A 27,731-nucleotide genomic window follows, 5' to 3' on the forward strand; every position below is an offset into this window, starting at 1 on the left:
TTTCACTCCCTTTCACTTCTAATGCTTTGGTCACTCCTATTTCTCTGTTGCATAGGCTTGAGCCCAGCATCCTACAAAAAACTGCTGGTAAATACAGCTCTGAAGTTAGAGATCGCCTAGGGATTTGTTCATCTGTTGTTTGTTGTTTTTTTTTCCCTGATCATTTCATATCCTTTTCCTTCTCTTGTTTGGACAGTAATCTATTTATATGTAGGTCACTCTGAAAGTAATGCCTCCTATTTATTTCCATGGAAACTACAACAGATGCAAAGAGAACAGTAACACTATTTGAGAAAGCCAATTCTCTGCTACAGAACATGATTTTTCAACGTATTCATCACTGGTGAAAATGCACAGCTGATAATGGTGACTAAGAGCCTGCACACTGCACTCAAAATCTGCACCAACAGAGGTGACCTCACTGCCACTGTCACACCACTGAAACACACCACCTACTGCCACACTGTGCTCACAACCTCTGTTTAGCCTCCATAAACACTAAGCAAGCATTGATGAATGTCAGTGGTTGCCATTTTTTACACATAGAGTAATTCAATTCCACGCCTTTGCCTCATATGCACTTCCATGTCATACACCATTTTGTCAGTCTGCCCCTCTCCCACAGCAACAAAATGCAGTGGAATGTTGTTGGGAAGGTTCAACCTCTACTGCCATACCACCAACATCCACTTCAGATGTCATTAGCCAATACAATAAAGTTGAAGGCATCACTTTCAGAGCAGCTCTCGTATCTAGTAACAAGTTCTGAGAACCATGCAGCTAGGTTTTATTCATGTCTCAGAGCCATATTCCCCTCCATTTAGCCATACTGGCTAGCTGTCACTCTTTTCAAGATAGTCAGAAAAAACAATAGACAAGAAAATGCAGTAGCTCACCAGCCGTATTCTGTTGGTGTTATCATAAATTGAATTCATAGCAGCGTTTGGGTTGGAAAGGACCTTTAAGATTATCTAGTTCCAAAACCCCTCCTACTATATACAGGAACACCTTCCTGTAGATCAGGTTGCTCACAGCCCCATCCAGCCTGGCCTTAAATGCTTCCAGGGAGGAGGCATTCACAACCTCTCTGGACATCCTGTTCCAGTGTCTCACCACCCTCACAGTAAAAAAATCTCTTCCTAATATCTAGTCTAAATCTACCCTCTACCAGTTTAAAACCATTTCCCCTTGCCATGTCACTACCTATCCTTATAAAAAGGCTCTCCCCAGCTTTCCTGTAGGCCCCCTTCAAGTACTGGAAAGCCACTATAACATCTCCTCAGATCCTTCTCTTCTCCAGGCTGAAGAGCCCCAGCTCTCTCAGCCTGTCCCCATAAGCATACAAGCCCTCTGATCATCTTCACAGCCGTCCTCTGGACCTCCTCCAACAGCTCCATGTCCTTCTTGTGTTGGGGGCTCCAGAACTGGATGCAGTACTCCAGATAGGGTCACACAAGAACAGAGTAGAGGGGCAGAATCACCTCCCTCAACCTGCTGGTCACACTTCTCTTGATGCAACCCAGGATACAGTTGGCCTTCTGGGCTGCAAGCATACACTGACAGCTCATGTTGAGTATTTCATCAACTGACATCCCCAAATTCTTCATCCTGAGGGCTGCTCTCAAGTCATTCTCTACTCAGCCTGTTTCTGTGTTTGGGATTGTCTAAACTCAGGAGCAGGACCTTGCACTTGGCCTTGCTGAACATGAGGTTGGCGTGCATTCTTAAGTATACATATAGCATGAGAGAGGCTACCGCTCTGTCTTCACTCATACTTCCTAGCTTTGATCATAACACCAGTCAGCACACAACAGTAGGTAGTAGAGTATCTCACTTCGGGAAGTGAGACTTTTTACTTTCCAATTTTCAAAATATTGTTCACCAAAAGGCAAACAGCATATGTATGGCTAGACAAAATATATGTGGCCATATGCACCCGCATATTACACTTAACAACAACAGAGAACCATAACAACCCACAGTGACTTTCCTAAATCAGTTTAAGCACCTAACAAACCTACCCTGTTACCTGGATTAAACACCACAACTATGAGAAATCAGAGCCTGAGTCAGATTCGTATAAAGCTCTGGATATAATAGAGATAAAAAATGTAGAGCAAAGATTTATTCTGTTTTACATTCCAGCATTCATGTCATTATGAAAAAGGCTCCCGACAGAGAGAATCATTAAACTCAAGAAACAGATTCTATAGTCTCCTCTGAAGGAAAGAAACAGAGGGGAGAACACAATACTAGGAAAGAAGGTAATTAATTATTGAGACATGCCAAGATGAGTACAGCCAAAATACAAGATATTTACGCACGAATGGAAAGACAGAATAGACATTTCAACATCTTTTCAACTCATCAGTGTAATCATGACTGAAAGAAAAACTTCCCTGTATATGCTACTTTCATGCTATACAACTTACAAGTTATATTTAGAAAAGCAATTTGGGGAAAAAATATGGTTATCAGTGTGCTTCATATACTATTATCTTCTGCTGTCCCCTAGTGGCACTGCAACTTGTTTCACAGAAGTGATCAAAGAATATTTTCAACTCTGAGTTTCACAGGCTACAGGAAAGGCAGCCACCAATTGCAATTCAGAATCAGAACAGAGTTTTGCAGGTAATCGCTACATTATCTCTCATTTATTAATAATTTTTGAAAGTAAAACCCACAGGAAAATACTTTCATGTGATATTTTAAATAATAGACTTCACTAAGAGACTGTATGACAAAATCAAGCCAAAAACTAATTTGGGCATGGCTGCAATAAAGTCAGCTGTTTAGAAACTCTGCTACTGAACTAGTTAAGACTTTACAAAAATACTTTAAAATGCAGCTGGAAGAAATAGCTTCAATTATTCCAAAAGCAGCATACTTCTCAAATTAAAAACAAAATCAAAATCTAGATATGCCAATTCTACTATGAAGTAAAAGCATTACTGGCCAACATCCAGATTTTCTTGATCTTACCGTACCATAAACCAAAAAAGCTAAAGCCACAATTTATGCTCTTCAGTAGAATGCAATGCAAGTGAGACGCTACTTACAGAACATGGTGGTTTTTTTCCATTAAAATAAATAAATAAATAAATAAATAAAATCTTTATCTTTCATTTCAGATATTGCTTGGTAGTATTGCCAAACAGATGTGGGAACACATCCACAAGTGTTAGTTAAATGTTTTTCAACCCCATTCTGAAAATAATTTCTCTCTTGACTTTCATATTTACTTCTGTATCATAAAATAATTTGATTTCAGAAGTAAACAGTATTTGGCACCCCAATTTTAATTACAGCTTCACACAGTCTCCTAATTAGCTGAGATATTTAATTAAGCTTTCATTCCATGCAATTATACACTCTCGTAACCCATGAAAATTAGTAATTAAATCTAACTTCATTAATGAGGACAACTAAACTACAGTTCACTTTTATCACATTTCTAGAAAAAAAAACAACCAAGAGCTTCTCTCATCCTAACTGTAGCTACTGAAAAACAAGTGACATTTCCTACTCTGTATTCAAAGTTTACCAAGAAACCCATTCTCAACTACTCATGTCCAAAATTGCACTATTTACTTTGTGTACACAGTATTTACCTACAGCTAGTAGACACCTCCCATCCTCAATGGTTTATTTCAGATTCATCCAGTGATCTTTACACAATGTTTCCAGAAAGGCTTTACTTCAAGGAAAGCCCAGTATAGAGTAGAACCTTATCTGATCTTTGCACAAGATTATGAGACAGACAATACCTGCGAAACCTTCCCTACAGAAGGAATTTGCTTTCAGTATTAGACTCAATTCTGCCAGTTCAAAGCACAGAATCATAGAATGGCCTGGGATGAAAAGGACCACAATGATCATCAAGTTTCAACCCCCCTGCTATGTGCAGGGTCGCCAACCACCAGACCAGGCTGCTCAGGGTCAAATAACATGCCCAGATGTACACACAATTTAGGTGAGGTCTGGCTACTCTTAGAGCTGCAAGAATAAGGACCCAGTCAGTCGTACTTCACTGAAAGCCTTGAGAAAAATGGTTGGTCATTAGTCTTTAAATAGTAGTTCCAATTAAACAGTGGCATTGTTTTCCTTTCCACTTTGACATTATGTCATAAATTACAGAATTACAAGCCTTCATGGGAAGGCACGCACAATATAAACAAAACAAAAAACACCACTTCACAGACCTTAAAGTCTATTGTTTTTTTCCCTAAGTTGGGACCCATGAAATTAGCTATATTTTTATCTAATTACACCTAAACTTCACTAGATTCGGCTCATAGATAACATGTTTCCAAGAGCATTTAAAAATTCGTTGTTCCCTTCTACAACAAAAAGTAGATAGGAAAATACAGCGCACAGGAAAGAGCAGGGCAGAAATGTTACCAATCTGATTAAAAAGCGTTGGCTAAAAATCCCAGGTTCTGGAATTTTCTGGAAGTACAAAATTTAATGCAGTCTGATCCAGAAATACAAACTTGGTAGTACTGACTACTAAATCCTACTCTAGGAAACAGTTCTGTCACTATGTTTGAGTTCCACTTGCACTGCAATACAGATGATAAAAGACTACTACAAACAAGTTCAATTACATACAAAACATAATGCCACGTCTTATATGTCATCTTGCAGAAAACTGAGTCAAGTTTTTAATCTACCAAATTATGAGTAATAACTTCACTTTCTCTTAAAAACCTACTTCAGATACTGAGGACTGAGTTCTCATAAGCATATTTAGGTAACTCCCTTCCTTCAGAAGGACTTAACCACAAATATTTTAACTAAGGCTAGCCCTACAAATATAATTCTACCAGTGACTTAGAAAACTAAAAATTTAACCAGTAGATAACATTGTTCGATTCCTTCCTCCTCAAATCAAAATAAGAAAAAAATACTTCCATTTCTTTGAAAGGTCTGCAATGACAAAAAGAAAAAGCACACACACTTTTAAGTCATATTTATCTATACACTGCATTGGCAAAACAAGCATTTCCACTCACAAATGTGCTCAGCTCAGCTAGTGAGGTAATCTTGCCAAGTACAAAAGACGACTTTTACTTCCTCACTCTTAATCTTCCTTGATCAGATTAACAACTAGATACGGTCTTTCTTTCTGCTGTAAGGAGTCTCTCACTAAGAAAAGATTAAGTTAGGCCATTATTTCTAGATAATCAAAAGTGTATTCTGGTGACAACAGCCCTTCTTTTCGTTCTGATTTGTGTTCTGATTTTTTCAAGCGAGTGTGCAGCCAGCCAATTATCTGTCCTGATAGCTACTAATTTTAAACATTAAAATATTAATGAGAAGTGAATATGAACCTGGCTGTTCTTCCCACTCGATGGATGTACGTGTTTGCATCTTCTGGACAATCAAACTGAATGACCCAGTTCACTGCTGGAAAATCTGCAAAGAAAAAAAGATGCCAAAGTTTAAGCTCACTTGACTCAAAACCCTCCTAATCAAGGGCAACATAATATTTTGGAGCATTAATTTTTGTAGAAACCATCATTTAAACCAATTTATAGACACTGAGTGCAACCTCTGAAATAAAAATAAAATTAATTGCATGCATTAGCATATCATAAACAGTCATCCTCTTCATCAAAGAAAGCTAAAATTAATGGTGTCTTCATTTTCCAAATTATGACAGTGCACTGAATGGAACATAATTTCACACTTGACAAGAGCAGACCAGCTTTGTGTCACACAGATGATAAAATACCACTACAATTAATAAATAACAAGATCTGACCCACTTTTCACCTACACTCTTGGGGGGCTGAAGTTAGCTGTGGTGACACAGCACTACTTCAGCTATCCACATACAGAAATATCACATGCTCTCAGCAACACTGATGGGATGACCAAGCCTGCCACAGGAGTCACCACTCTACGCGAATTATAGTATTTATGAGCGCTTTCCAACTGCTGTACTTCATCCAGAAGCAGCATGCTTTGCACTGCAGTAAATAGTGTTGCTCTCTGACCAAGTCCGTAATTATGCCATAGGACAGTTATACATACTCTTGAAACCTAACCAACCATACCCACATTAGCTCCTCACTAGCGAGATGTCAGCAGTGTAGAAGGTATGATAGGCCATTTGCACTTCTGTTTTCTACTTTCTGAGTACCCTTCTCTTGTAACATTCTGACAAAATCTTGGATTTTGGACAATGAGTTTCCTATCTGAAGGAAGAAGTACTAAACTCCAACAAATGTTCTCATGTCATACATAAAACCAACCAAGCACAAAAAAATAAAGTCCAAATATCTACAAAATATATAAAGAAAGAAATCATATTTAAGCAAGTAATGACAAAAGAAAAGAAACTCAAGCTAAAACAGGCCCTATAAAATATTCCTGCTCATCATCTATTATTCTGCCTCTTTAAGAATACAGCGCTATAGTGCTACTCACAGAATCATAGAATCACAAGGTTGGAAAGGACCTACAAGATCATCTAGTCCAACCGTCCTCCCATTCCCATTGCTACCACAAGCCACTAAACCATATCTCGTAGCTCCTCATCCAGACGCCTCTTCAACACTGCCAGGGATGGCAACTCCAACACTTCCCTGGGCAGCCATTCCAGTGCCTGACCACTCACTGAGAGAAAAAGTTTTTCTTTATGTCTAATCTAATCTCCTCTGGTACAACTTGTGCCCATTTCCTTGGGTCCTGTTTGTTGCCTGGGAGAAGAGGCCAAACCCCTCCTCATCACAACCTCCCTTCAGGAAGTTGCAGAGTGCAATGAGGTCTCCCCTGAGCCTCCTCTTCTCCAGACTGAACAATCCCAGCTCCCTCAGCTGCTCCTCATAAGACTTGTGCTCCAGATCCCTCACCAATATTTCTTCAAGTTTCCTTCTCCACATACTGGTAAGTTAGTAATTTTCTACATCCTTTGGGATAATCCACAGGATACAGGCATATCAGAAATATTTAAAGGTGCTGAATCTTGCCTTAAGGCATGTAGTAAGCCAATGCATCACTACTTCCATCTTCTCTCATTCTGGACATTCGTCACGCAACATGGCTGGAAAAGCAGACTGCCTTCCAGCTGGGAAAACTACATTGTCTACAGACTGCAGGGAAAAAAAATAGCTTCCACTATTTTATTAATAAACATCATAATAAGACTAGTGACAGTTTAGGTCTTTCTGGGACAAAAACAAAAACTAAGAGCAAATGAAGCTAGCATCTCCAGCAAAGAAGCAGCATAACTCTTCAAGAAGCATATGTTTTGGCTCCCAAGCAAACTACAGGTTCATTTCTTACAAATCAGGTGGTCATCAGAGCTTACTGTCACTGACAGAGCTTTAATGGCATAAAATCATAACTTCATGAACAATGACTACTTCTGTGGGTACATACCCAAGCCACGTGCTGCAATATCCGTAGCAAAAAGTACTGCTGCCTTCTTCCGAACAAAACATGTGTAGACTTCCATTCTCTTCATCTGTTGTTGTTTGCCATGCAGTGCCAGTACAGGAAGACCAGGTTGGAGCTTACAGAACACTCTGAATAGATACTGGACCTATCCAACAAATTAGGGAAGAAAAAAACCAAAAAAACAGATTTAACATTGCACAGTAAAAAAGCAATACCCAGTAAATCACAATAGACTTCGCGCTTTGAGTAAAAAACACTTTTCTCCACATCAGAGATAAGACATGCAATTCTGAAATGCTGTCATGCACTCAGGTACGATAACAGGAAATGAACTGTGGTAAAGGTCTGGTATTCCTACTGATGGCATTTCCCAATAGAAACGGAAGCATGTGCCAGCAAGAATGATGTAGGACACAACTAGTGATGCCATACACAAGGGACCAAAGTATCAAAAATCCATCCAAAGAGCTGCTTTTAGACACTGCTGGAGGAATACGGTATTTTCTGCTTGCACTTCACACAGTCTGCACAGTCCATTTCAAGCTTCAACAGCTTCTCCTAGACAGTGTTTACTGTTACATACAGCATTACTTTATAGTAGACATATCTATTAATTTTAAAGACAGTTACAGTAACTGTTCAGTAACAACTGCAGCTCAGAGAACTCCTGTACAAGTAAGCCTACAACTTCACTGCACTCAGTAGCCAAGCACAATACAAAAAAATACTGTAACCTCCTGCACTGGATGAACCGTGATGAATATTTACTTCACAATTGTATTCGGAAAATACACAGTAAAATATTAGATAAACACAGAAGTTATATGAAAACCTGTACCATATAACCACATACTAATAACTTCAACAGAATGATCCCAAGACTGTGCTATAAGCAGATATCTGAAGGATTATTTTCTAGATAACCAGAATAAAAAGCCTGAGCACAAGTCTAACAAAGAGTAGCTGAGAGAACTGGCATTGTTCAGCCTGGAGAAGAGGAGGCTCAGGGGAGACATTATCGTTCTCTACAAGTGCCTGAAAGGAGGTTGTGCTGACGTGGGTGCCAACCTCTTCTCCAGCATAACTAGTGACAGGATGAGAGGGAATGGCCTCAAGTTGCACCAGGGAAGGTTCAGGTTGGATGTTAGGAAAGATTTATTCTATGAAAGAGTGGTCAGATAATGGAATGGGCTGCCCACGGAAGTGGAGGAATCACCTCCCTGGAGGTGTTCAAGAAAAAGTTAGATGTTGTACTGAAGGACGTGGTTCAGTGGACAAATGGTGATGGTGGTTGGATGGCTGGACTAGATGATCCCAGATGTCTTTTCCAACCTTGATGATTCTATGATTCTTTCCCATACTATTTCACAATTAAACTTTCTTATATAAACACCTTTAAAATCTTTGAAAGAAAGCAGCTGCAAACTATTAAGCTCTGTAACACAGAATGGTACAGAGAAAAGGAAAAATAAAATAAAATAAAATAGCCATACCTCTTTACAGCTTGCAAAAAACACAATGCTCTTCTTTTTCAAGTGGCTTCTCAGGAAAGAGTATAACACATTTATTTTGTGTTGAAGCTCACAAACGATATAGTTCTGATCCAAAGTTGCCGGGGTACTTAAAAAAAATATTAGAAAAAAAAAAATTAGGTACCACAGTAACCGTAACGTTAAAGCAAAGAAGAAAAGAGAGAAAATACAAATATATATAAATCTACAGAGCTGTCTGTCTTTTCCTTACTTTTAAATCAAGTGTCTGACAAATGCCCACAAAAAGGAAAAAAAGTCATGCTGGAAAGTTATCCCACTTTGAGAAACAAGTCTTCAGCAGACCAACTAGAAAGCTACTGTCAAAAGATGAATCAATCTCCTGAGTAAATGTCAGGGGAAAGAAGAAGGGCAGGAGGCAACTTCTGGCATTACTTGTAAATTCATCTACTAGCAGCACAACCAATTCTTTCCATCCCTAAGCAGCGACATTCAAATTGTCTTGACTTAAAATGCAATTTTGTCTATTAGTGCTATTAAAGCATCATTTGTGCTTCAGGCAATGTCAAAGCACAGTCTAAACTTGCAGACAAAAAAAAAGGCATTGATGTATTTTTACTGATTACACCCTGACATGTAAAGTGACTTTGTAAAGCACTGAACTGTCATCTTAAGTCACCTTGCAGGTACCTGCAAAACAGCTTTTTTTAAAAGGCATCTTTGCCCTAGAAATACATCTAAATGCTCATCTCACAGTCCCTCTGCTTCTCCCTGGACAGACCAAGGGTATTTAAATTTACTTTATTGTATTAAAGGTGCCACTTAGAGGAATGAAAGTAGAAGATGCTGCTCTAGTTTTTATTCCACTATTCAATTTGAATTACATCACAGTATTTTTGCCCTGTAGATATTTCAGGGGAAACCTGTCCCTACAATACAACAATATAGTATGTATAAAGCCACAAACTCTAAAACAAATGAAAGTTTCCTTTTTTTGATTCAGTTTATTATCTAACTGTACTTCCCCCAATATTTCAAAAACCTCATATGTACTTAAAGTAGACTTCACAAAAAACACCATTTATGAAATACACAGTCCTCAAAGTGAAGACTCCATGCTAAGCCCCCACAACCTCTTCTGACACAAGGAGAGCAACCACGTTTTTTTTCCAGCAATCGTGTTTATTTAATACACTGACTGGAAGGAAAAGAAAATACTATCAAAGGCATCAGCAGAGCAATAAAGAGAATCTAGACAAGTAGTTCATTAAAACACTGCCTCAGGATTCAACCTCTTTCTGCTGTTCATTTTGGCAATGATTTCTCATTTGCTCTCGGGTAAGCCATTTTTATCGGTGTGCTTCACCTTTCTCCACCTTCATTTTATGTAGAGAAACATTTACATACTCCTTAAGACAGGAGAAAAAAAGTCATACATGTTCATAAACCTTTTGGCACTGAGAGGATAAGATTTTGCTTTCCTGTGGGCTTTAAGTAGCATTCTTCACTTTTTTCCCCTCTTTTCAAAATGTATCTGCCAAAAAAAGAACATGCACTTTTTTTCAATTAGAGCCAAACTGCACAGCATGCCAAGTTTATTTTAGGTGTGCACAGGGCTGCAGTCCTGACCGTACACAGTAAACTCAGTACTTCTGGAAGCAACAGGTCTCGATGCACACAGACATATGCCAGATGCTTTCTGCTGGGCACCAATACTGTGTACACAAACAAGGCTGTCATTCTGCACATTCTCAATAGAGTAGCGTTTTCTTGGAATGTCAGATTCACTAACAACATACTGAAGAATCATATTAATTCAGCAAATGTGGTGCTCCTACACAGTAAGCATGCACATGCATACGTGAAGGAAGACAAAGAACACAACAAGTAGCACTTCAGAAGTGACACCTGCCATGGCCAGGACACCACTTCATCCAGGACATAGTCCAATCTGGAGCTTATTACCAAGGAAAATAAACTTGGAGCCAGAAAAGGAGCCTGAGGAGCCACAAGCAAATTGCAGGCTCAGTCTCCCCATAGCAAATCAGTCAGAAGTAGTAACCTCTCTTCTGAAACACCCTGCTTTCAGGATGGCACGCAGCAAGGCCTGACACTGATGGAAGGAGAAGGGCGCGTGGCTTCCCATTCAGGAAAATGACAGTCAGGGAAGCACGTGAAGTAGGATCTCGATCTGTTTAACCTTCCCACAAAAAAAATAAATCATCAACATACCTGAATTTGGCTTTCTCATGAACCCAAACATATTCTGGATCTTTCAAACTCAGCCGTGCGAGATCCTTCACTGATTTTGTTTGTGTTGCAGAAAAAAGCAAGGTCTGGCGTTTCTTAGGCAAATTTTCTATGATTGCATTCATTGTATCAGCAAAACCCATGTCGAGAATTCTATCAGCTTCATCAAGAACTGAATTGAGAAACAGATTTGAGAAAACCTGTTTTTAGCTTTCCTTTTGTTATTAAAGACTTTAAATCCGTAAAGCGCAAAAATCCATGCCTCCTTCAACTGCAGAGATTAGTTACCATATATGACAGGATTTGCTTTAGATATTCACATACTCCATAAAATAGGCTTAAAAAGCTGCAATGTATATATAATCATAGCATTTTACATAACCTATGCACTACAGCCCTCCATTTCACATGCTGAAGCATAGGAAGATATGTATTCCAAATAAAAAGTTCAGCAATTTGCAGAAAGCCTGTAAATTACCAACTCCCCACCCTGCTGCTAAAACAAAAGCATGCAATATAAAACAGTACCGTACTATTAAAGACAGAGAAAAACAGGCTCTTCTGTGCCTAAGCTCAATTTGCCATTGCATCATAGGGAATACAAAGAAACAAAACTTGAAGAAAAGAGCCTACATTTAATGCAAATTTAGTCTAACTGCCATGAACAGCACTGAGTGTAACAAGCCTGGTTTTGCAATTTATCAGCTTCATTAGCTTGTTAATTGCTTCTAAGTTCCTCAAGCTATGCTAAAGATTATGCACAGCTCCTAGAGGCAAGCAAACCCTCCCATTAAGCTGAAATTTGTATTCAGGTTGGAAGGACCATTAATCAGGCTTAAAATTCAAAAAGAAATATGTTTTCTAGAATCAGCCCAAAATACATACGCTGTAATCCACTATAAGAAATACTCATAATCATATCATGAAAAAAAAGATCCACGGCAGGAAGCAAAGGCCATCTTATAGCTAAAACATGCCTGAAGGGTAACATGGGATAGCATGCGTGGTTTTGGGCTCCTTACTTAACTCACCTACTTGTTCCTATCATCCTAAAAAATGCAACTCTTAGCAACTGCTTTGAGAGCAAGTACATAAAAGAAAGGAGTTGTGCTGTTTTCCATTTTAATTTGTGCGTGTACAAATTTAAATTAAACTTTTTAACCAAGGAAGTGCCCCTCTTCATTATGAACTACTACAAAATATTTCTGTGTTTTGTGACACACTAAAAGACTTACTCAGCATTTGCAGATCAGATGCATAGAAATAAGAGGTTTCATCCATGTGCTGTAGAAGCCGTCCTGGAGTGCAAATGAGCATATTTATGTGGTGGATTCTCTCAGACTCTTCTTTCAGATCCTGAAAATATGTTAAACCAGTTGAGCTCTGGCTGTTGAAGCTAGAAGCCCAGTGGCTCAGCCCAGCTCAACGTACGGATGGTTTATGGAAAGAATCAAGCTTTTCCTCTTTCTACACATACACATTTCATCAGCACGCTCACACTAGTGGCTTGTGCCAATGTTTTTCAGAGCAATCTAATTTAATAGGACAGGAAGGGTTGGGAGAAAGTTTGACCCAGTCACATCACCTGTAAAGATGATAAATATACAAGAGCTTTAAAAGACATAGAGGAAAATTAGACAGAAAAATTAGTGTGTTTTCTTCCGTTTTCCAGAGTTTCCTTCCTAAATCAGCCCTTATTACAGCACTTATTTATGCTCCCTCATAGCAGGCTCCAACAGAGGACACACCTTTCCTCCAATGATAAGGCCAGCTGAGAAGTCGTGATTCTTTCCCACTTTACGCAGAACCTTAAAAGTCTGAAACGCCAGCTCCCGGGTGGGCGATATTATCAGAACTCCCAACCCATCTGCTGAAGTCCACTGAAGGCGGTATAGGAGTTCCAGAGCCTGGGAAAAAAAAAATAAATCTTTCTCATTATAAAAAACTCAGAAGAAGAATATGTAACAACAAAAAAGTATCATAGAAAAAGATGAAACATTGCTAATTCAAATAATGAAGAAATATCTGCCTGCATTTCACATGGTTTGATTATATATGAATTCTGCTGGTACTGATACTTGTTGAATAAATGTTCCCTGATCATAAGGTTCTGTGAAAACCAGAAAGCACAACTAGAAGGAAGACCATTAGTGTGACGTTAATTCAGGTTTTAGAGTTACAGTAACATCATGCACACGTGGTGCACAAGGAGCATTCCACCCAGTGTTATCACATATCTCAGTCCAGGATTGTTTCCCCTCTTACAAATTCAGCCTTAGCTAATCTTAACACAAAGACTTCATAGATAGAAATACCTGAAGCATTTTTGAAATATTAAAGGTTGTTTAGCACCCTCTTACCATTTGTTTCTACTCTTTATCTGTCTATATACTTCCTTATCTTGTCCCTAAAACTATTTTAAAATTCGGTTTGTAAAAATTACTTCTGCTTCTAGGTTTCCTAGGTGAAGCCCTACTGGACCTGGTGCTCACCAGTGTGGAGGAGAGGTTAAGTTTGGAGGCAGCCTGGGCTGTAGTGACCATGCATTGGTGGAGTTTGTGATCTTGAAGAATGTAGGCCTGGTAAAAAGCAGAGTCAGGACCCTGTGCTATTTCCTCTTGGAAAAGAGAAGGCTCCAGGGACATCGCATTGTGGCTTTCCAGTACTTGAAGGGAGCATATAAACAGGAGGGTGAACAGCTGTTTACGAGCGCAGATAGAGATAGGACTAAACTAAGATAGGGGAGGTTTAGGTCAGGTATTAGAAGGAAGTTTTTCACACAGAGGGTGGTGACACACTGGAACAGGTTGCCCAAGGAGGTTGTGGATGCCCCATCCCTGGAGGCATTCAAGGCCAGGCTGGATGCGGTTTTGGGCAGCCTGGTCTAGTGGCTGCCACTAGACAACAGCAGGGGGGGTTGAAACCAGATGATCACCGTGGTCCTTTTCAACCCAGGCCATGATATGGTTCAATGATTTCTGCAATCTCGCTTCTGTTTCATTTCTCAAACTCACAAGACTATTTCTCAAAGCCAATTACATTGTTTCCTATTCTTTAGTAACGAAAGTAATCAGCATAAAGAACAAATCCTCTCAGCTTGAGAGTATCGGAAGGCATACTATTTTACCAGTCACTGACAGAACAGCCTCCAACGCAATTTTATGTTGCAAAAATGCCAAGTAGTGCTTAAATCAAAAAACCTCCATAATCAAAACCACATTTTGTTTCCCCTTCCTCCAATCACAAGATGATGGGTTTTGTACGCATTTATATGTGCACTTTAAAGAAATAAACAAACTTCTCAATTATATTTTCCATTTGAAGAAATTTAATGCAGCGTGTAGTGTTTTGAGTAAAAGAGCCAAACGTACCATTCCCAGTGGGGATTTACTGTATTCCTGCTTGGACCTGGAAGTCAATTCCGAGGAGTCCAAAAGCACAGTCAAGAAGAGGAAGTCTACAGTCGCTGCTGTGCTTCAGTTTGTCAGATAAGGGCCAAATCTTAAAATTTTACTTGTATGAAAACCACACATCCAAGAAAGTCTAATCCATAGTTCTAATCCATACACAGTTTTCAAAAGAATCTGACAACCGGAATTGCACAAGGAAAACATATTCCTGAAACGAAAACAAAGGTCTTCCTAATTCACACAAGGCCCACTGACACAAGGATCAAAATGAGATTTCTAAGCATCAGAATATTCCTAGGGACAAAGATATGCCTTTTCTAGAACCTCGAGCAGCTTCCTTACATTAGTCTGCCTTGGCTTTCTAAGAATGCTTACATCACTTGAGTTACAACCTCTCTCTTATCCCCAAGTAACTTCCTAGGCTTAAATGCAAATGATGTCAATTACTTACTGGGACAATGAAAGCCAATGTTTTCCCCGATCCAGTCTTCGCAGCTCCAAGTACATCTTTACCTTGTAAAGCCAAACCTATGGTTTGCCTCTGTATCTCAGTCACCATGCGATACTGAGCTTCCTGCAGTCCTGGTATTTGGGGTGTAGGAAGGGAATGGAAGGGAAGAGAGGAAAAAAAATCACTTTTGTCTCACGCAGAGCTATGTTTTTCCATTTAGAAAACATAGTATACGGCAATACTCAAAAGTTTAAGGCAAAAATTGATTCATATGGAAGCAAATAATGCATTCATTTCTAATATGATTACTTTCCAAAGAGAATTTTTACACTCACCTTTCAGAGTTTTCTTTGACAATGGAAAATCTGAAAATCGTTGTATTTCATTTGCATTTATCTGAAACAAAATAAGTTTAATTAGTGCTAAAATTAAACATAACAGAGAAATTAAACAGCTTTCCAAGTTACTGTTAAAGTAAGTATGTAATAGTTCAGTCTGACCTAATCCAATATAGCCGGTCATAATCTATACTAGCTTGACCTACAGCAAACTACTCTTCTAACAAACTGTTCAGCAAACAATAAGATATATTTTAGTAATACGGGCAAACAGTGCAATTTAAAGCTCATATCATCATGAAAACAAAAACAACCGAGGCTGGAAGGGGCCTTGGGGTTTCTGGTGCAGCCTCCTGCTCACAGCAGGCTCAGCTCTGAGGTCGGCCCAGGCTGCTCAGCGCTTCACTAAGAAGTGTCACCATATACCCATGCTGGGCCTCTACTTTCACCTGATTTTCTCAGAGTGGTAAGGCAGTGGCACAGGCTGCCCAGGGATGTGCTAGTCACCATCCCTAGAGGTGTTCCAGAACCATGGAGATGTGGCACTGAGAGCCATGGGTTTTTGAGCATGGTGGGGAGGGGTTGATGGTTGGACCAGATGATCTCTGAGGTCTTTTCCAACCTTAATGATTCCGTTTTCTCTTCTCCTTACATGACACAGTATCTCCTTGCTGATGTCCCATAGGCACTGGGGCATCCCATAAGGTCCCCCCCAACGTCATCTCCATTCCAAACTGAACAAGCCCAGCTCCTTCAGCCTCTCCTCGCATGGAAAGTGCTCCAGCTCTTGCTACTTTGATGGCCCTCCAGTATATTGATGCCTTTCCCTGATAAGAATGAGGTCTAGTCTCCTCACTGGCTCCTTTATCACTTGGAAAAGGAAACTACACCTTCTGGAACACTTACATTCTGTTGTGCTGTCCCTGGTATAAAGACAGGCATCTCTATGCTGCTGCTGCATATCTGGCACTCTCAGCAAGGAATCACAAAGGAGACACCATGCTAATCTTCTAACAAAGTAACTGGCCTGACTGACATGGGGAGAGCAGTGGATACTGTCTGCCTGAACATCAGGACGTAGTTTGCTGTCCTGACACCTACTAATTTACTTCTCTGTATACATCCACCTGAACATACCTGAGAGATGTTAACTCTACACACACCAACACACAAGAGTATGTGTTTGATCACATCGGTTGGCTGAATGATTTATAAAAATGCTGAGAAGCCAAGTAGAGATCTTAAGGAAAATGTAATGCTTTCAAGCCTGCTCTAGTCAACAGCTGATCAAAAGAAGCAGACAGCTTCTCCTGGCAAAGTTCACAACAATCGACAGCAGTAAGGAAGGAAAAAAAGCAGAGAACTCGGGGGGAAATAAATATAAAGAGACTCCGGCAGCTATAAAGCCTGAGCAGATGAGCAGCGAGGTGGATCACACAGCTCTGAGTGCGTGCTGATTAGCAGCCACAAACTGAGATTTCCAAACGTCAACCTCCGTGCTTACACAACTCGTGCATTTCTAATGGCTATCGTTTAACGGCTGCTGAACAGAAACCTCCCTGCTAAGGAAGCAAGCAAAATGGTCCTCAGATGTCTTCGACAATTTATGATAGCAATTCTTACAGAAAGCCTCAAATGAAGAGTTACTGAGCTGTCAAATCATGCTTATATGCACTTGGAGCACCAAGCGCTCCGCCAGCCCTGTGTGTTATAAAAATTGTGCACTGTACTTCTTATGAGCATCTATATCTGCTTAAAGCATCCCGACACTACTCTTTTCAGCTGAGTTCCTGCTAGTAACAATAAGTAATGTAATGCATGAATTTGGCCTTGAGATCAAAGGCAGTTACCCCTTTACTAAAACCCCTTTTTGCCACATTTCAGAAGTCAGCTCTTGCAAAACTGACTTCAAACTTCCATCGTGTCCTAGAAGAGCAATCCAACTTTCACCAAATGTTCAAAGGAAATTATTTTTTCAGTGCTCTAAGAAGGACAGACCTTAAGCTGGTACATCTCTGGGCAAGGGGGAAAACTCCCACATGAAATCACTGTCAGAGAGTCCGCCCTTCACAAATCGGAGTTTTGGACCGATACTTCCCAAGTTCCATTGGTAACTCTGAAGGTATTTCACTGCATGCAATACTGCAAGTTGCACCAATTCCCAGTCTTATTACTTTGCATGCTAAAGGATCACAACTCATTGATGCACAGAGGTTCCATTTCATTCCAATCAAGGCACTGTCAGAAAACAGTATGCCCACAGGAGGTAAAGCTATTTCACTAACATCAAAGCAATCCATTATATGCAAATAAAGGAATAAATTTTAATAGGTTTTGACACACAAAACAGACTACTGTAACAATGCAGAACTGTTTAAATAATTAGAGGCTGCTTGAAGGGCTTCAGTGTACGGTTTATTGCTGGGTTAGCTAGAGTTAAAAGGACTTGACATATTTATCACAGTGGACACAAATACTGTTTTGCTTCTCTACATTGAGCTCCTCTAAAGCTCTTTCAAAGACTTGAAAGAAAAAGTGAGAAAAGCATTAGAAGACCATGCACAGGAACAGCCATACCACAAAGCTTCCCAGTTTATTTCTTGGCCCTGCTATCTTTCAGGCACACAAAAACTACCTGCTGAAGTTCCTTAAAATTCTGAAGAGACTGGTTCCTCATTAAATCAAATCAGGATGGCAGAAGTAAGAGGGATGGCTGCTGAAGAGGCAGATCCACTGACAGACAGTCTCTTCCATAACTACATGCACCAGTAGAAGACAATAACAATTTCTGCTTCTCAGTTTGTTTCCCTGTCAGAAGTTACTAGCCGCTTTAATCTACCAGAAATGTGCCCATGTGAGTTCTCTGATCTGTTCCAGATGAGAAGAGTCCGTTCATTTCAAACACTTCAGATGGTGGTCTGATCTAACCTAATTTGACAAAGCAGACTAGAAAGAGCTCATGCAACCATTTCCCAGCACATTAATTAGGCTGTTAATGCTTTTTGTTAGCACAGCTGAATAGAGAAGACAATGCCCATCAACAACTTTATCCAGTCAGGCAACATACTCACTGGCTCAACTGATAACAGATAATCTAAAAGTACACCACAAATAACAGTCCCAAGACTTGAACACACTGAAGCTTCCATGATTTTGGCTACCCTGACAGACATTCTCCATATTAACAGTGACAACAATAAATGAATGTTTATGTTATGTGTTTCCAGTATGTTTAGTTTTGTTTAATCTTGTCTTGTAGTATTGATTGAAGTGGTTCTCAAGCTGGAAGCTGTAGACAACACAAGAGAGAGAAGGAGTTGCGTGGTATTGCATCCAGCAGCAGTGCTACCCCTATTCCATGCTGCATCTACAAGCATCTTAAGGCATGTGAAAGACCTAATCCAGCCATAGCTGAAGCGCCAAGGACCAGCACTCTCTGTGAAAAGAGGAGCCTCTTGAAGAGCATTCTGATTCTCCTGTCCCTAAGCAGGGATCTATCTTCTGCAGAGCATGGCCCCTTCCTCGAAATCCCCATCCTGACTGTAACCACATCCAGGAAATTAGGGAAGGAATGCAGATAACCAAGAGAAAAACCTTTTCAGGTAAAAGAAAAGGAGACAAGAACTGAAGACAGAAACCTAAGCAGTCATCCACCTTATGTTCACAGACAAGTGACTCCTGGTGCAATAAAACGGTAAAAACCACAAGCTGAGGTCGTGAGTCCCCGGAACAATCCTAACACAAACATACATTTACCCGGTCTTCATTCCGATGGATGAATGCCTGACCACTACCACTCCCTCTTCTTCAATTTCTACAAATGTACACCAAGACAACCTGTCACTGCTTGCCTCTGCTCCCCTAAGCTCCAAGCTACCCATGTCCCTGAAGTGGATGCACAAGCAGATACGCATACTGGTGACAGAGAGAGGCATCCATATGGATACATATAACCACGTGAAGGGCAAATTGACGCAAACACATGGAATTAATTGATGGAAGTGACTACAAGGCCATTATAAAGAAGCCTATGTAGAATGAGTGAAAACTAATCACAAGTTTCAAGTGCATAATACATGCTTCCAGTGAAAATGACTGCCTTTGAATACTATGCAAAAATATTTAAAGCTAGGAGTAGAGGAGCAGACTACTACAGAAAAACAGAACAGGGACTACTCCACCTAAAAGGATGGCAGATCTACCACAATCAAGATACACAACTCTAAAATTTACGCAGATGAGAAAAGAGTACAGGGAAACAAAACATCACAGGGCACAACCAATAAGCCCGTCTTTTTCCTCAGGAATAATCTGACTCAAAATAGTAACCTGACCATTTTTGAAGCTTACAAATCAGTGAAACCAATGACAGTGTGAAGCTCTGCACTATCACCCTGCCGAATCATAGAATCGCTAAGGTTGGAAAAGACCCACAGGATCATCCAGTCCGATTATTCACCCATCACCACTGGTTCTCGCTAAACCATGTCCCTCAACACAACATCCAAATGTTCTTTGAACACCTCCATGGTCAGTGACTCCACCACCTCTCTGGGCAGCCCATTCCAGTGCCTGACCACCCTTTCAGAGAAGCAGTATTTCCTAACACCCAGACTGAAGCTTCCCTGGCGCAGCTTGAAGCCATAAATATTAAATTAAAATAAAAATCTTAACCGAAGGAGCCATCATGACCTCTTTATGGTAGCTGACATGTTTCTCCCATACCTACTCTCATTACTTGCTACTCAGTCAAACTATAAGCAACAAAACAACTTTCAATCAGCACTGCTGAGTGCTGCATAACCAAGTACAACCACCACGTTCCTTCTCAGTAGTGGCTGCAAATTCATAGTCATAGAATGGCTTGGGTTGGAAGGGACCTCAAGGATCATCAAGCTCCAACCCCCCCTGCTACAGGCAGGGCTGCCAGCCACTAGATCAATTACCAGATCAGATTGCTCAAGGCCTCATCCAACCTGGCCTTAAACACCCTCAGGGACACAGCATCCATAATCTCTCTGGGCAATCTGTTCCAACACCTCACCACCCTCCCAGAAAAAAAACTTCCCCCTGACATCTAATCTACATTTCCCTTCCTTCAGCTTAAAAACATTCCTTCTTATCCTGTCATTATCTACCCACATAAGAAGTCCATTTCCCTCCTGTTTATAAACTCCTTTAAATACTGGAAGGATGCAACAAGGACTCCCTGCATCCTTCTCTTTTCCAGGCTGAACAAATCCAGCTCCTTCAGCCTATCTTCTTAGGGGATGTGTTCAAACCCTCTGATCATCTTTGCAGCCCTCCTCTGGACCCTCTCCAACAGCTCCATATCCTTCCCATGTTGGGGGCCCCAAACTTGGATGCAGTACTCCAGATGGGGCCTCACAGAGGTAGAACAGAGGGGGGGAATCACCTCCCTCACCCTGCTTGGCCACCCCTCTTCTGAGGGGGTACCATTGGCCTTCCAGACTGCAAGCGCACACTGCTGGCTCATGCTAAGTTTTCCATCCACCAGAACCCTGAAGTCCTTCTCAGCAGGGCTACTCTCAAGGAATTCTTTTCCCACTTTGCATATGTATCTGGGACTACCCCTGATCCAAGTGCAACACCTTGCACTTTGCTTTGTTGAACCTCTTTGGGTTCACAAGAGTCCATCTTTCAAGTTTATCAAAGTCTCTGTGAATGGCATCTTCTGCTATATCAATGGTAGCACTCATCTTGGTGTCATCAGCAAACCTGCTGAGGGTACACTTGATCCCATCATCTCTGTCATTGATAAAGACGTTAAAGAGTACCAGACCCAAGACGACCCCCTAGGGGACACTGCTCACTACCAGCCTCCACCTGGACATAGAGCCACTGACCACAGTCCTCAGGCTGTGACCTTCCAACAGATTCCTTACCTACGAAATTCAGCAAAAGTTGGCAGGATACGTGCTCAGCATGCATTGTTGTCCTAAGTCGTTATCTGTAATTACAGCTCTGCTTGCTGGTACAGTATAGCTTGAGAGATTACCATCTCCCAGAGATGGTTGGCCCTTTGGGCTGCCTGGGCACTTGTGAGTTGCTGACTCACATTTTGCTTTCTATGGACCAGAACTTTGAAATCCCTTTTCACAGGACTGTTCCCAGCCTCCCATCCGCCAGCCTTTCATCCCCACACATCCAGGGCTGCCCCATCCCAGGCTCAGGATCAAGCACTTGCTGTGGTTAAACTTCAAGCAGCTGGTGATTACCCAAGGCTACTCTGCAAGGCTATTTTAGCCTCACAGGAGTCATCAGCTCATCCCAATTTAATGCAATCAATCCTCAAACTCAGTATACCCTCATGTTCTGCATCCAAGTCACAGATGAAAACACTAAAGAGAAATGGCCCGAAACTGGAGCCCTGGGGAGCCCCACCAGTAAACAACTGCCCGCTTTATATAATCCCATTTACTGCAATCTTTACCCATTCCATCAGCAGGCTTCCCATGGATAGTGAGGTGGGTAACCTTATTGTTAAAGGAGATTAAGTTCATCCAACAGGACTTTCTCCTCGTGAACGCCTGCTGGCTGCAACCAATGACATTATGGTGTTTCAGGTGCTTTTCCAGTAACTCCCAGAACGTGCGATGTTTGCCTGCACAGCATAACCTATGGGGACAGATGTGCCCCATCTCCAGCAGGCAGACATCGATGCTAGGTCAGCGGGACACGGGGCTCGCAGCCACCGCCACCCCACCCGCCTCAGCCTCAGCCTCAGCCCGCTCTTCCTCACCCACTCTCAGCACTCGGCTCCCCCACCCCGCAAGGGTCGCAAAGCCCCGGCGCTGTAGCTCCGCCCGCGGGGAGGCACGGAGTTGCCTCACGGAGGTGAAGCCCTCCCGTCCGCCACCACACACCAACCTGTTACCGCCAGCAGCCGCGGAAAGCTCCCACTCCCTGCCGACGGGAGCGCTGCTCCCTCCCTCTCTACCTCCCCCCCAGGCCCCGCTCCCGGCCCCGCCGTACCTGCGGGTAGCGCTGCACCAGGCGCCCGATGCCCTCCCGCTCCACCTGCCACTCGGGCCGCTCCCGCTCCTTGCGCTGCAGCCGCAGCCGCCTGGTGCGCCGGCTGTACTTCTTCTTCCAGCGCTCGAAGCTGCGCACCGCCTCCAGGGCCGCCGGCTCCTCACCGCCATCCCCGCTGCCGCCGCCCGCCCGACCCATGCTCCGCGTAGCCCCGCGTGGGACGCACACAGCCGCCCGGGGCGGGGCTCGTCGCCGGTTGAGTGCGTCACGGCCGCGCCGCTGGGGGAGGGCCCGGCACGGCACGGCACAGCTCGGCACGACGCGGCCGCTGGGGGCGCTGCGCGGCGGCTCGGGCTTCCCGCTCTGCGTGTGGGCGGCTCGTGGGCGCCGGGCAGCCGGGCTGTGGGTCGATGCGTGCGCACGGGGCGCGCAGTGATCGCGACGTCCAAGCCCTGGATCCACACAGCACCACCCAAAATCCAAACCCTGTGTCTGAGAGCGCTGTCCAAACGCTCCCTGAGCTCCGGCCCTGGGGGCCGTGCCTACTGCCCTGACCGGCCGTTCCATGCCCACCGCCCTCTGGTGCGGACCCTTTCCCTAACGCCCCCTTCAGCCTGCTCTGCTCTGGGCTGAGCAAACCAGAGGACCTCGGTGCTCCTCGCACCCCTTGCTCTCCAGACCCTTCCCCATGTTTGTAGCCTTCCTTTGGACACCCTCCAATAGTTTTATATCTTTTTTGTGCTGTGGCCCTGAAAAGTGCCCCCAGTGCTGGAGGTGAGGCCTCAGCACAACCCCTTCCCTCGCCCAGCTGGCAGTGCCGTGCTTGATGTACCCCGGTGCACGGTTGGCCTTTGTGGCTGCCCAGGCACACTGCTGACTCGTTCCACTTGCTGCTGACCAAGACCACCAGATCCGTTTCAGCAGGGCTGCTCTCCAGTATTTCATCCCCCGGTCTGTAAGCATAGCCAGGGTAACATAGTGTGCCTCACTGGATTTAAGCTTCATTTGCTGTGTGTTTTAACCCCCTCACAATGTCGTTCCGGTAACTATCACTGGCCACAAAAAAATGCAAAGGTGCTTTGGGTTGTGCAGTGCAAGGGTGGTCTCTATAAAAAACCCATACCTGTAAAATTAACTAAATTTAGTCAACCTACAAATTCATGTTACGCTTATCTTTAGGTGTGCAGCTTATTAGCTTCTCACTAGAGGGAAGGTCTGCATCATTTTTGGTTGTTCTGCAGTCACAAACCATTTGCTGAGTCAGTTTTAGCACATGAGCACACAGGATTGAAAACAAAAACAGGCTGCAGTCATCAGGCTACATCAGGAAGAGAAAATTACAACATGCTGTCATAAGAAGGAAGTAAACACGTCAATTATGGGAATAGTGAAAGACTCCCAAAATAATTACTGTCTCTGATGAGGGTTTGGAATTCCAGAAACCGAAGGGAAAAGGGAGTGTCTATTAATTTTCTCCACTTTTGCTATAAATGTGTTCAGAACATCAAAGATGTATGAAAAATGTTCTCCCTCCTCCTCCGTAAAAGGGGAAGCTGTGATTATAGAAATATTTGTCTTCCCTTTAGAACACGTTAAGTTTCTAATTTCAGGAAGAAATGGAAAAATCTCCAATATGCCCTGATGGGATTTCTCCTCCCAGATACAGCTCTGAATGCAATGGTTTTCTCTAGGGGTTTGTTTGCTGTTACGATGAATAAGGAAGGAAAGTGAAGTTTTTATTCCTAAAACAAATATATTCTTTTTCTAGAAGTGCCTGATGAAAAAATGTTTGGAGGAGGTACTGTTCTACCCCCAGGGATATACTGCTGGGTCCTGGCACATCTTTCCTGTGATTACAGACCATTAGTTTGACCTATAAAACAAGATGCCAGTCTAAAGCATTCAGACTGTTTTAGGACTTAAGTGCCACTTTAAACTTTTTTGACCGCCTGTAATATAAAAACAAGCAAAAGTGCTCCCGTATAGATTTTCCTGCTGTTGTAGCACCAAAGTTTAACCTTTCTGTAAGTAAATGCATGCGTAAGTGTTGTGTTTGGACATGCTACCTTTGCTCACCACGGTCAACATTTTGCCTACTGGCTCATCAAATAGCAGAACAGCAGCAGCAGCTTGTGATTCACTACAGACATAAATCCTCAGTGAAAAAGTTTACTTGGAAAATTATATCTAGCAGTTGTATAAAGAGCTGGAAAGAGAGAGAGAAAGGGAAAAAACACCTGCACAAGCTGAGAAATCAAGTATTCAAGCACTGTTGTTCACTTGCAGTTTGGGGAGTGATGGAAGGAAGTATGGGTATAGCAATAGACATAACAAGGCTCCATGTGTCTGGCCAGGGTTATCTGTGGTGACAAGAACAAGGGCCATCAAGTATCAAGGTCAGAGCCCTGAGGGTACTCATAGGCCTAATGGTCCAGGCCAGCCTCACCTGAGGCCTGCTCACACACCCTGCCCTCAGGCCCAGGAGCTCTGGCTTGGCTCCACCCTGGGGCTTCATTCCCCACCTGAGTTATGTCGGAAGAGTGTCAGTCTGCAGCTCAGCCACGTGATCAGCCATGGAGTCATTGGCTGTGTCTCTGAGCTGAATGCTGATTTACTGGCTTGACCTTGGACCTGCTTTGTCACTGAGTCCAACCTGGTCATCAAGGGGCTATATCTGACCCTGGTTGTTATCACCAGACCTATAATCCTGACCTTAACTTGGCAACTGGTATCCCAGCTTCACTTTGGATCTTCGTCATAACCAAAGAATTGTCTGCTAAGCTGGACTCTTGGTTAACCTCTGTTGCCACCCATGGACTTGCTCTGTTTCCTTGCTTGGAGCAGTGGAGTAGACCCTGGCTAGTGAGGCCTTTGCCTTGCCTGTCATATTGTCATGCTTAGCTCCCAGCTCTAAAGGAGCAGTCACCTTCATTATGCCCTAACTGTCCAGCCTTCATCATTTCTTCCAAGTCCACCTGGAGTGGTGACAATGGTGCACAATCGATGGCATGCATCCCTATCAAGGGGTTATCTAGATGGATCTGTGCCCATGACAGGGGGGCAGTAGGCTCGCGGGCCCCCCTGGCTTCCCGAGGAAAAAAAAACGGAGCAACGGCAACGATGTCAGAAGGAGAACTTATTTTACTAACTATGATGTTGGAATGCAAGATGACACGATATAATACAATCTAATTGGGAGTAAGGATAATAAATCAAATGAAATGAGAGAGAGCGAAAGAGCGAGAGAGAGAGAGAGAGTGAGTTTCCGAAACCGAAAGCCCTACTTGATGAAGGCGCACGGCTTGGAAGCACACCCACTCCTCTCCCTGGCAGCAAGCGAAAGTGAAAAAGACCACGCGCAACCAGATGACGTATCTTCCGTGATGTATCTTCCTTCTCTGACCGTGAGGTCCTCTGGGATACGTAGTTCCTCTCTTTTGTCCATGATGTTATGATGTGGAATACCAATAGCAAAGTTACAAAACCATGACGATACCTTATATGCTCTCTTAACAAAATCTCAGCACAAAACTGAGTTGTATCACACTGCAGTTGCTCCACATCTGTGTTGTGGAGCCTTCTCCCTGGCATAGCTGTAGCTGAGTTGGCCCTACATCCGAGTTCTGACTGTTTCTTATACCTACCTATATTCTTTCTTTCAGTACCTCGTTGCTCATAGTCTCTTGGCTTGCTGTACACACATCACTCTCTGTACTTCTACTGTGCCATTTCTTCAGCTACCTTTGTGTTGTTTATATACAACACCCTCATTTACATTCCATGTATCCCATTGTAACATTTGTTTTGCAAATCTTTACAGGAATTTAGTATAACTGGGGTAAAATTGTGTATATTTAAGTTAATGTTTGGGGGTTACATTAAATGTAAATTCCAAATTATCTTGATCACCTGCCTAGGGAAATAACCAGGAAAAGAGAGAATCTGGCACCAGAAGCACAAGATGTCCACACCATGCCAGCAACACCTTTCTCAGTGAAATAGCCAAGTGCCAGGAGACACTTCTCTCCTTTTCTTCCAAGGCTTGCCTGCTGTGCTTTGGAATGCTTGAGAGAAAGCATGTAAGCATTTGCACCTGAAGACTGTGCTTCTGTGTCTTGGAGTGAGACACAGAAGCCTGACAACTCTCACAATGTAATATTTTCAGTACTAAAATATCACTTCAGATTGTTTTGAAAAAAAATATGAAAATGGCAATTAGGTTTCAATAAGATTAAAGTCTCTATAAGGAACTATTACAAAATGTTATCTGGCTAAATGCAGTACATTATGAGGTAGAAAAAGGGGTACTCCAATTGATAAAAAAAGAAAAATCACTTTAAAAAGGCATTACTAATTATGGTGACCAGAACTGTTTGTAGAAGAGGTGTCTGTCAGGGCCCTGAGGGCACTATTGGTCCATGACGTTCCTGGCCAGCCTCCCAGTGAGCCTTCCTAACACACGCCCATGGGCTCAGAACCCCATTTCAGCTCAGCCTGCGGCAAAAGTATTACTCTAAGCCCCACAGACTGAAAAAAAATCAATGCTGTCTGTTTGAAAGAGAGATATCAGCGTTGTTATGCAGACTCAATGCAGAATCAGGATAAACACCTGTTGAGAAGGACACATGGTAAGTGTGTGTAATGGAGAACATCAACAACAACAAAGATGCTATACAGAAATCCATAGAACTGTGTTTTCCTATAATGGGTAGCCCTCGAGTAAAAGGTCCCTTAGCTGGATTTTCAAAAACACATTAGAAACACTTAGAAGTCATTCCTGGTCTGAGTAAATGATTAAACTGTGATTAATAAATGGTGTCAATTATGGACAAGATTATTGTGTGGTGTAAATGAGGACTTGACCTTTCCTTTTAGTAATGAGCTGCTGTTTTGCAACAATAAAATAAATAGAGTTTTGCAGACGGCAATATGGCTTCCTCTTGTGGAAGTGATAATGTGGAAAGTCTTGTACCAACTATGTACATTACTTTCTTTTTCTTTTTCCATAAAAAGGAATTTCTTTTTTATGTGGACACTCCAAAACATTTTCTTTTCTGGAAAGAAAGAAGAAGCGATAACATTGCTCTAAACATGAAAGCCTGGTCCGACTTAAAAACTCTCAGAAACTCACAGTTGCAGCTTCAGCAACAATCCTAATATTCATGGTTTACTCTGCAGGGCCCTCCAAGTGAACGTTTTGCCAGTGATAGGAAAGGCAACCAGAATGTTGGGAAAGTTGTGATGAACGCCCTAGACAAGGAGAATGCAGGCAAGGAAGGGGCTTTCACTCAGACTGTCAGACAACAGTATGACCATTTATAAAGTGGAAAGTAATTTGAAAATGAATGACTTACTGCGTTATACATTCAGTCTTCAAATAAAACCATCT

The 27,731-nt window shown here is 42.3% G+C and overlaps 1 protein-coding gene across 1 annotated transcript in view; it reads right to left on the reverse strand.

Annotated features, from left to right (window-relative positions):
• The window catches only part of DDX10 (DEAD-box helicase 10), a 165,183-nt gene extending 142,600 nt beyond the window's left edge, over positions 1 to 22,583 (reverse strand). The window contains exons 1-9 of the mRNA NM_001079725.2: positions 22,343 to 22,583; positions 15,344 to 15,404; positions 15,009 to 15,139; positions 12,896 to 13,054; positions 12,383 to 12,503; positions 11,130 to 11,319; positions 8,901 to 9,027; positions 7,390 to 7,552; positions 5,334 to 5,418 (exon numbers count right to left, since the gene is read on the reverse strand). Coding sequence (NP_001073193.2) covers positions 5,334 to 5,418; positions 7,390 to 7,552; positions 8,901 to 9,027; positions 11,130 to 11,319; positions 12,383 to 12,503; positions 12,896 to 13,054; positions 15,009 to 15,139; positions 15,344 to 15,404; positions 22,343 to 22,540 — 1,235 coding nt within the window. The 5' untranslated portion in view covers positions 22,541 to 22,583. The remainder of the gene's footprint in view (positions 1 to 5,333; positions 5,419 to 7,389; positions 7,553 to 8,900; positions 9,028 to 11,129; positions 11,320 to 12,382; positions 12,504 to 12,895; positions 13,055 to 15,008; positions 15,140 to 15,343; positions 15,405 to 22,342) is intronic.
• Positions 22,584 to 27,731: the final 5,148 nt, after the last annotated feature.

The sequence above is a fragment of the Gallus gallus genome, chromosome 1 (genome assembly GCF_016699485.2).
Source record: "Gallus gallus isolate bGalGal1 chromosome 1, bGalGal1.mat.broiler.GRCg7b, whole genome shotgun sequence".
Classification (NCBI taxonomy): Eukaryota; Metazoa; Chordata; class Aves; order Galliformes; family Phasianidae; genus Gallus; species Gallus gallus.